The sequence below is a fragment of the Helianthus annuus genome, chromosome 10 (assembly GCF_002127325.2).
Source record: "Helianthus annuus cultivar XRQ/B chromosome 10, HanXRQr2.0-SUNRISE, whole genome shotgun sequence".
Lineage (NCBI taxonomy): Eukaryota > Viridiplantae > Streptophyta > Magnoliopsida > Asterales > Asteraceae > Helianthus > Helianthus annuus.
Genome location: NC_035442.2, coordinates 19,650,253 through 19,661,066, shown reverse-complemented (window position 1 = coordinate 19,661,066; position 10,814 = coordinate 19,650,253). Strand labels below are relative to the sequence as shown.

Here is a 10,814-nt window from a genome sequence, read left to right as displayed (position 1 = left end):
TTTTTGTTATGCAACCTTTTTACATGCTATTGCAACTTTTTTACCTTTAAATGCAACTTTTCCAACACTCAAATGCAACCCTTGTTTTCTCAAATGCAACCTCCATTACACTAAAATGCAACTTTTTTTTACGTCAAATGCAACATTTTTTTAAGATTTAGTAACAACAAATGCAACCTTTTTATTGTCAAATGCAACTCTATAGAATTGTCGTTTGAAGTATAAAAATTTCTTTTAATATACAATAGTATCTCAATTACACAAACACAATAATAACATAAATATAATAAATAATCTTTTATCGTAATACGTCTAGACTCATAATAACAATTAATCAAAATAACACTGATAAAATGTAACGGAAACCTCTGCTCATCTCTAAGAACTTCAAGTACTCTAATAGAAAGTTTTTCAATGATCGTAGTTTCAAAGTTTGCTCATTGGTTGTCAAAATCTTTCTATATAGCTTCTGGCTTTGCTTTTTTTTTTTTATGGTTTTCTTGAATTCCAAGCAACTGTGTCTTTTTAACTTCAAGGCTGGCTTTGAATTATTGCTTAAGCCCGAAATCATGTATCATGTATGGTTCCTCACCATCTCCCATTTTGTTCATCATTTTTAAAGTAACACCTCTTCCATAAAGTCAAATCTAGCCATCATGCTCCTTGTTCATTACAAGGATAAAAGGATCAACCAAATCACTTCATCTTCTTCTAAAGATTTGTAGTTCTTCATATGTTCCTTCAAAAAGGGAATGAAATTAAAAAAAAGGGCAACTAATTAACCAAAAATACAAGTTGCTTGTTGAAAAACAATAGCCAATAAACTAACAGAAAGAACATAACAAAAACCATATATTATATGTGCAGTTTGTTATCATACCGCAATTGCAAAATGAATGTCTTCATAGCCAAATGATTTGAGCCCTAGAGCAAGCAACTAACTTTTAAACGTCAACAAATACATGATTTTTCAAACAAACTTTTCAAAAAGAAAAACTAGAAAGAACTTACAATTTACGTTGCACTGTCATCATATTTATCAATGATAACCAATCAGTTTCAATTAAGTCGACTTTGGTTAATCAATGACAACCCTTGGTATCTCGCTCAACTAAAGAAAACCTACAACCACAAAGAAAAATCTACTAAATATTTATGTACAGCTCTTATTGTGTTCCTAATAAAGAATTCACAGTTGATCTTCCCATACCGACCTTAATTAAGTCTTTTATCTATCGATTGAAATTAATATGTAATCCATCTCACACGACACATACTACTTAATACATTTTCTTTATGTTAAGTTTTATGAAATCAAGATTAAGTAAGTTCATTGATGCAAACAAAGTAGCATGTGATGATGGTTCTACAACAGAGAAAGGAAAAAGAAACGCATATACATGCTTATTAACTCATAAACAATTTCCCAGCAAACTCAAACAAAAGAATTTATTGGTGCAACCCGAATGTAGTTAGAACAAGTTTGTTTTATTATCATCATAAATCACCATTATTATGTATTATTTATATTATTATTATAATATTATTATTACTTTACATCAGTAAACATATATTAAAGATCTTAAACTAACAACAATATAATATTCTTACTACTTTACATCAGTATCCCAATCTAGTGACCACAAATTTCCCATGTTATTTTAACCCATAAAAAAAACCTTGTTTAAACCAAAAAGGGATTGGTTACCTACATCATCTCTATTCAGCAAGCCAAGGAATTTGTTGCGAGAAGAAATCTCTTTATTTTTGTCAACGACCTCGGGGCCCTTTAAAAAAGAAATATCAGTAAAAGAATTTAAACCCATGCCAAGATCAAGTGAGAAATGAAAAAAATCCATACCCTAATCAAACTTGGAAATTCTTCTAAGTGGGTCTCTCCATGCTACCTTCCTACCTAGTTCACATATCATATAATCCATAGCACTTGTTACAGCTTATAATTTCCAAACAAAACAAGTTACCACATGATTATTAAATACTAAGAATTGAAAATTTGAAAAAAACAAAAAGTTGTTAATTTATGATCTTTAATATGGGCAGATATATGATGAATGGATGCACTAGCTTTTAGAACTTGGTGAATGGCAAGTCTTATAATGTCTATTAATTATAAACCCTAAATTCCATTTAGAGAATGAGCATACCGCTTTAGTTTTAAGCGTTCTATGATGCCAGAATTGCAGGCACCCAACCGCCTTCTTCAAGTAATCAACTACACACCGGTGGGGGCAGCGACTACCAAATAATGTGCTAGTGACGGTCTAGCAAAGAAAGGGCGGCAACGAGAAGCAGAGAGGACTGAAGAGAAGGGGCACTCAGGCACCAAAAGAAGTAATTCATTTTGCTAAATAAAATGTAACTTGTCATATCATCCATGTCTTCATTCTCCTCATCCTTATTAGCCTCATCTTGTCATCTAAAATAAAATACAATCAATAAATAGGAATAACAAAAGTACTGAAACAACAAGCAAAGGTACAGTTAAATCACTAAACTTACATACCTTGAGATCTTATGATCTTATAATACCCCCTTCGTTCTCATAAACTTACGCTGAGGCCTGGCCTTAGTGCACCTCGCGCCTCAAGCGTGCTTTTAAAACCCAGAGATCAACAAAGATAAAAAAAAAAATGGACACATTAATTTCTTGTATAAACATCAACTGTTAAGATAAAAAAAATAACTCATACTCTTGTATTTTCATGCTAAGGGGCATTTAGACATTAACTTGTGGCACAAATTAAAAATGTTGACAAATTGAGTATATCATTTGGTGATTACTGGAGAAAAGAAGACAATTAGTAAGAAGGAACCACATGGCAAATAAACTTTAGACATGAGAATGTACAATGAGCTGCTAGTTATAAGTTAAGAACAGTACTAGCTCGTGCAACTCTTGCAGACATACATGCATCAACCTTCAGAATTAGTATGAACGAAATGGAAATGTGTCAAATAAAACAAATTATCGTTAAGACGCAGATGCTAAAGTACTTAGGTTTTGATTTGGTGACAAAACAAAAAATTCAATATAACATAGCAATTGACTAACTAGGTAAACACTCAAGAATCAATATCTATCACCACCAATGCTTAAACATGAAAATTACCCAGATAACTGATAACTCATCAATATACATCACCACCAATGATTAAAACATGATTAAGTGATAAAGAATATCAATGTAACATAGTATTAGACTAAGTGGCTGGACATTCAAGAATCAAAATCCATCGCCATCATATTACACACAAATTAACTTAGAATTAAGCAACGTGATTGTATTGTGAGAAAAATTAAAACGCAGATTCAACATGATGTTATTTTTCAAGATTTAATTGAATCAACATTTAAATCAATTAAACAAAAGACAAATAATGAGATAAATAGTTACATTAATTCAAATAAACACAACATCACATATATCTAATAAACCGAACATATACATATTCTTTTTAACTGACAACGAATTGAAGGGGGGTTGAAGCATCGGTTGAACCACTCACAATTGGAGATTGAACAACTTTTGGTGGTTGAACCACTCGCTTATGGTTGAATTGGGTTGTGTCGTTTGAGAGTGGAGAGGGAAACTAACCCGAACCCAAACCCGAATAACCCAAAACTGACTAACCCGAACTTTAAATGGGTCAGTTACCGGGTCAATTTTTCCTTGACAAAAACCCGAACAACCCGACCCGAAAAACCCAAAACCCGAAGAAAAAACTAGATGAACACCCCTACTTGTATCCATACATAAGTACAAGTTAACTTACTGTTTTTGGCGAAGATGGTGGTTGTTCGATATAATGCATGTATTTGTTGAAATAAATGAAATACATAATGGGTATCTATTAAATATAACCTAATCGACTTCTACACAAATAAATAAGATGTTTTAATATACAGCCCGAATCGACCTGTTTACAAGTGTATAGGCTGAGTTAAAATACAACACAAATCGACTTGTTTATAAGTAAATAGGCTAAGTTAAAATAATACCCAAATCAACCGGTATGCAAGTAAAAGGCTGATTTAATAATTAATACATAACCCAAACTAACCCATTTACAAGTAGGTAGGTTGATCTATTATATGATCCAAATAACCTGTTTAAAAATATAATCCAAATCGACCCATTTCCTTTAAAGATTGTTAATGATTTACCTCTACGACTAATCTTTCACACATTTAGTTGTAGGCGGTATATCATATTGACTAAGAGTTAATAAAACTGCTACTAAAAAGCAAACACCAAACAACAACAAGGCACAAAACAAAATAGACTTAATCTAGTAATAAACATCACAGTTCTTATAATCAACACAGTATGATGCTGCACTGCCCATATAAAAAGTGATACAATTTACATGATCCTTCAAAAGATCCTAAAGTCTTGATATCACTGAAGTCAAGTAAAATTCCAGAAATTTACATGGAATTACATCTTAAAAAACATAGTTAGAACTAAAAATTAAAATGATGCTTAACAAAATCTGGTATACTAATGTATATATGTTGTGCTTATTAAGTAATTGAAAGGTAAAACAAGGATGCGTAGCAATACCTAGGATTGTAAGCCCTGCTATCAAAGCCAACTGTATCGAGAATCACACATATATCCATTATATGCGCATACCGCAAGCGGGGCGTAATTTACACTTTAGTAACACAAAGTGACAAGACGCCAATTTAGGCAAGCTGCTAAAGGTAGTTGTAAATAGCAAGTGTAGCGCCCGCTATAGCGAATAGCGTATTAGGGTCGGTTGCCACTAGGTCAAAGCCTCCACAAATCCCAACAACTGGAATGCATTTATTTGATTTGGCTATGTTTATGTTTAGGGCAAATTTCAATCAAGCAATTTTATGCTATTGCTATGGCCTATACATATTGTGATAATTTCTAGTTTCTAACATACATGATCAAACAGGATGAACTCATAACCATCAAGCAGTTATTTTCAATCCAAATACAAATTATGGTTCCATAACATTACATAATCAAACACTATTAATCACATAGAATGGGAGAAACATACTCGATCGCCGATATTGCACTGATTTATTTCGTCATGTGCCATGAATATGGATGTGCGTTTGAAGTATCGATTGTAGAGCTTGTTATGGAAGAGCCTATTGACGGCCACCACCACCGACTTCTACATTTTGTTCGATACTACCAATTCGACCACTGACATCATCTTGTTCAAAACCCTAACTGGCTGCTCAACAGTTTCTCAAACTCCGACCCTGGAGGAAATCGATGAATGCAGATCTTAAATGTGAGCGGTTAATTTTGGGGAGATGGAAATCAATTTGGGGAAAACTACACAGGGGGAAATTGAGGAAAATAAGAGGGAAAGTAAAAAAAAAAAAATAAAAGAAAAAGAGTAGAAAAGAGGATTAAATAAAGAATCATAATAAAATAATTTATTTATAAAACTTTTTGCATAAACTAATATATATGTACAACAATTCAACCTTTTTTAAAATAAGAGTTGCGTTAAAATTTTCGTAATGCAACCGTTTAAACAAAAGTTGTAATTTCAATAAAATTTGTAACCTTTTAATAAAAGGTTGTATTTTTTTAGTAAATTCGCAACTTTTTTAACTAAAAGGTTGCAAATGCAATATAATTTTGCAACTTTTTATGAAAAAGGTTGCATTAGATCTTCTAATGCAACTTTTATGTTCAATGACGTTGCATTAGAGTCAAATGCAACTCATCTGAGAAAGGTTGCTTGTAAAAAGTTGCATTAGCCCTATTTTCTAGTAGTGTAACCAACTCCTTTCAACCTTGGGTTGCTCCAACGAGGGTTGAGGAAAAAAGACATACTTTTTATTTATTTTAAGGATTTAATTATTTTTCACAACCCAACCTAAGATTTGGTCACCAATGGGACTAGTCTTAAGTTTATCAGTTAAGAGTGTGTGAAATATCTATTTTGCCCATAAATTTAAAAATAAATAAAGACAAATAGAAATAAGTGGCAGCCACACCCACATCCCACCCTTGTTCTTCTTCCCCACTCCACCCTTTTAAACCCAAACACCTTGTGCATCACCATCACCAACCACCTCAAGGATGGTAAATTTGCCTAGCCTCACGCCGCACCTCAAGAAAGATCATGTTACATTTTGACCGAGTTCTTTCCTCAGCTTTTCTTGTCAGATTCACATGTTAACTTGAGTTTTGGTTGGTAAATGAAACATGTATTTAGTTGCTACTGAAAGTTAACAGCTCGTTATTGTTTACTTAGTTGAATTTTATCATCATCCAGTATCAGGTGCTGGTTGAAGTGGTACGGATCGAAACAGTTCAGGTCGAAACGGAGCGGGTCGAAATGGTATTGGTCGGAACGGTTTCGGTTGAGACGGTGCGGGTCAAAACTTTACGGAAGGGTCAATTTTGTTGTAGAGCCGTATGCAATGCAGAATGCCCGTACAGTTGTTCGATTGTATCTTTTTTTCTTGTTATTCTTTTATCTTTCTGTGTATTTTCCCCTCATATCATGAAAAATAGAGAAACTTTTTACTATATTGTATTATATTATCAGGGTAATGATCCATCAACCTGGTTCTTTTTCTGAATTCATCCTAGAAGTGAGAGAACTCCTGAAACTACGTGAAATCCTAACAAGGGTTTATATACAAAAAACGGGCAAACCCTTCAGATGGATGGCTGGATACATGCTACGCTCTACCACACTTGCATGAGCGTGAGAAGCCTTAGGGTAAAATAATCATGATGTACCATGATGTTCATACGTCTTGCAAACTCTAATGTACTAGATGTGTGCGATGGGGGTATGATATCACATATAGAACCATCCACCAGAAACAAATAAGATATAAATAACTACACCATTCCATCCACCCTAATATACACCACTTAGATGTTAGATATAATCGATAACGTATGTGGTCAGGTGCTACTACAAATAAGGTTTTTTTTTAAACAGCCAATTGAACTTTTAGTAATATCAAAACACTTACAAAATTAAAGCCCAGCAAGGAGCTGGCTTCTAAAACACCCAAGAACAAAAAAGTGTAAGGTAATACAATTCTTAAACAACTTGTTAAGAAAGGATAACTATTGGATATGCATAATCATACAAAAAGAATACCCAAAAAAAAAAAAAAAAAAAAACAAAGTATAGTGTCACCAAGTAATGAATTTCATGAAACTAAACAAAGTGGTCAGGGATTATCAGGTGAATGGATATAGAATCACATACATAGCAAATATTCATAACAAACCAATCAGATAATACATGATATTACAAAATCTATATAAGTAAAGCATAGATCAAGTGAAATTTAATACTAGTATAATAGTAGTGACTAAAGCGTAGATCAAGTGAAATTTTTGTAAGTAATAGTAGTAACGTAAAATAACATAAAAAATTCTTAAGCTTGGTCTCAATCGCCCATGAACACCTATAACACCGTGTTCCAATCATCTTAGTATCGCCGGACCTTCTTTGTTTCCATCCTTCTGAGCAGGGGCGGACCCAAGTGTCTTTGTGGGTGGGTGAGCGTACCATTTGGAAAAAAAATTAGTGTATTTTTTAGGCAAAAAAACCTGACCGCACCTTTTGAAAATACAATTAAACCCCTCATTCGCACACTTAACAAATAATTTCTGAGTCCGTTACCAACTCCTACAATCACATAGGAAATACTTATCATGACGTGACGTGAATTGAATGAACACTCATGTGATTTTGATATAACGAGAATTCTAGAAAAATAATATATCCACATAATTTATTACTTGTATCATACTACCATATTAATATTTGTAAAATATATAATTTATATGTTATGTAATGTTCTGTTGTTTCTGACCAAGTATTTAAATATTTAATTAAGTCAAATGCGTACCAACAATTCCAGATCAAATCTTTTAATTTGAAACATTCAAACTACACTATCACACGATAAATCCACAATAATGTTATCAAACTAATCTTCAATTTATTTTATTTTTTATTATTATTATTTTAGATTAGATGTAACTATTTTTAAATCCACAATAATGTTATTTTAATATAAATATTTTCATTTACACGCAATTAAATTTGGTATGAGGTATTAATAACAGTTGAGTGATTCACACATTATTGATCAAACTTACCGACAACTAGAGACCATAAATGAGCCGAATTGAACTTAAGTTTGAGCTTAACTTGTTTCGAGTTTTATGTGTAAAGTTAAAGTTTGAAGCATGAGTAATATTTCAAGTTTAAGCTCGGATCAGGCCATACTTGTTTCTTCATTGTTAATTATATTTTTTATATATAGCATAATATATTTTTTATTGTTTATATCTAAATTATACATAGAGCAATAATATATTTTTTATTGTTTATATCTAAATTATATATATAAATATTTATTATTTAAAAAAAAATTATTATATTTACGAATTATTATGCTTGCAAATTTAGACACACTCCATATTCGTTTAAGCTTTGCTAGTGAACACTTAACAATACATGTAGATTCGTTTATAAAAAAAGTTAAAGATATTTGACATAATTTGGAAAAATATGACCAAATATTTAATAAGTTTTTATATTAATAAGTATGTAACTAATATATTAAAATAAAAAGATTAAAAATTGTGAGAATCTCTACTCATATAAAATAAGATCGAACCCAAGTCAAATTTTGTTGCTTTCTTAATTGATTTTATTTTTTTTAATTTAAGCAGCTAAGTTGAATTTCTTCATAGTTGTCTTGATCACGTAACCTCAATCATACCTGAACTTTGATGGTGGACAAATCCTATAAATTCACATGCAATATCCTCCCATTCACCACACAACCGGAAAAAATGGCTTCAACCACCGTTAAACTTCTCATCTTCTCCCTTTTTCTCATTATATCTCTCTCGTCTGCTCAACCGTCGTTCCGGCCAGCCGCACTGGTGGTTCCGGTCAGAAAAGACGCTGCCACCAGCCAATATGTCACTCGTATCAACCAAAGGACACCCTTAGTGCCGGAAAACCTGGTGGTGGATCTCGGTGGCCGGTTTTTATGGGTGGATTGTGATAATAACTATGTTTCTTCAACTTACCGGCCAGCTAGGTGCCGGTCGGCCCAATGCTCGTTGGCCGGAGCCAACGGGTGTGGGGATTGTTTCGGCCCGGCTAGACCGGGCTGCAATAATAACACATGTGGTGTGTCTCCCGATAACCCTATTACTAGGACGGCTACTAGTGGTGAGCTGGCCACGGACCTGGTTCAGGTCCGGTCCACTGATGGGTCGAATCCTGGTCGACCAGTCAATGTTTCTCAGTTTTTGTTTTCTTGTGCACCCACTTTCTTGTTGCAAGGACTTGCAAGTGGGGTGTCTGGAATGGCCGGGCTAGGTCGGACCAGAATTGGGCTTCCGACCCAGCTCGCTGCTGCTTTTAGCTTTGACCGAAAATTTGCAATATGTTTGTCGTCATCGACAAACTCGGATGGTGTTATATTCTTCGGGGATGGCCCATACCGCTTCCTTCCAAATATTGATGTTTCGCAATCTCTGAGCACCACCCGACTTTTTATCAATCCTGTGAGCACTGCTTCATCGTCTACACAAGGCGAGCCGTCGGCCGAGTATTTTATAGGGGTGAGCTCAATTAGGGTTGACAATAAGTCCATACCGTTAAACACTTCTTTGTTGTCAATCGACAACGAAGGTAATGGTGGGACCAAAATCAGCACTGTGAATCCTTACATGGTCCTCGAGACCTCAATCTATAGTTCACTGACTACAACCTACATTAGAGAGGCCGCAGCCAGGAACATTACTAGAGTTGCATCTGTGGCCCCTTTTGACGTGTGCTTCAGCACTGCAAATGTATTTAGCACACGTGTGGGGCCCTCAGTTCCATCTATTGAGTTGGTGCTTCAAAACGAGAATACCGTATGGATGATAATGGGTTCAAACTCTATGGTACAAGTAAATGATAACGTGTTATGTCTTGCGGTCATTAACGGGGGATCGAATCCGAGGACGTCGGTTGTGATCGGCGGGTATCAACTAGAGAACAATCTTCTTCAATTCGATATTGCTACTTCAACCCTAGGGTTCAGCTCGACTCTCTTGGGTAGGCAAACTACTTGTGCCAACTTCAACTTTACAATGAATGCCTAGACACCATTATTATGTTGTAAACGTACAATAAAATATTTGTTATACGAATAAAACGAGTGATATAAATAAAATTACTTTAAATATTACATTATTATATTATAATAATAGTCTCATTCTTTTAAAATTGGACTATTCTAGCCGGTCGAACCAGTTAAACTAAAAACCAGCTTGTAACTTGTTTACCGACTGAGTTACACCTTGCTAAACCGGGTGGTTTTAGTAATTAGTCTAACCGTGGTTAAACCAAAACCAGGTTGTTAAGGATGTGGTGGCAAGTGTATTAATCTTATCAATGATTTGGTGTCATCTCTGTCTTTGAATTATTTGCCATTTGAAAGGGATTGGAAAATGATGATTTGTATTATCTGACTTCCCAACCAATTGTCTTTTCAATAATGAGGAATTAAAATGATGTGTTTGTGTGTATAACTGTTAGAATGATAAAATTAAAAACTAAATTTATGCATTTGATAAATCTAACATAAGTGTAAATATAATATAATAACATAGTTGTTACGTGTAATTTGTGTTTTAAAACGTCGTCTAGAATCATAAACATGTAACATGAATCATTGTTAACCTCTTAACAAGTTATGTCATGCGACATGAAACCTGTTAGGAGTAACTATCAGGAGAGAGAAT

At 33.8% G+C, this 10,814-nt stretch overlaps 1 protein-coding gene and 1 long non-coding RNA gene across 7 annotated transcripts; one reads left to right on the top strand and one right to left on the bottom strand.

The window, feature by feature from the left end:
* Window positions 1-444: 444 nt before the first annotated feature.
* On the bottom strand, window positions 445-5,387 carry LOC110884136. 6 transcript variants are annotated; one of them, XR_004869483.1, is made up of 8 exons: window positions 5,059-5,387; window positions 2,525-2,613; window positions 2,166-2,437; window positions 1,862-1,915; window positions 1,709-1,787; window positions 1,012-1,122; window positions 881-941; window positions 445-739 (listed from the first exon to the last, which is right to left on the bottom strand). It is a non-coding gene; the product is annotated as an uncharacterized LOC110884136 (long non-coding RNA). The 6 variants fall into 6 exon arrangements; XR_002560958.2 differs by having other exon boundaries at window positions 881-937; XR_002560959.2 differs by having other exon boundaries at window positions 881-924.
* Window positions 5,388-8,823: 3,436 nt separating this feature from the next.
* Window positions 8,824-10,266, top strand: LOC110884135 (probable aspartic proteinase GIP2). Its single transcript, XM_022131815.2, has one exon. It carries the CDS (start codon window positions 8,862-8,864, stop codon window positions 10,170-10,172), a length of 1,311 nt encoding a protein of 436 aa, XP_021987507.2. The 5' UTR covers window positions 8,824-8,861; the 3' UTR covers window positions 10,173-10,266.
* The last annotated feature ends 548 nt before the right edge of the window (window positions 10,267-10,814 follow it).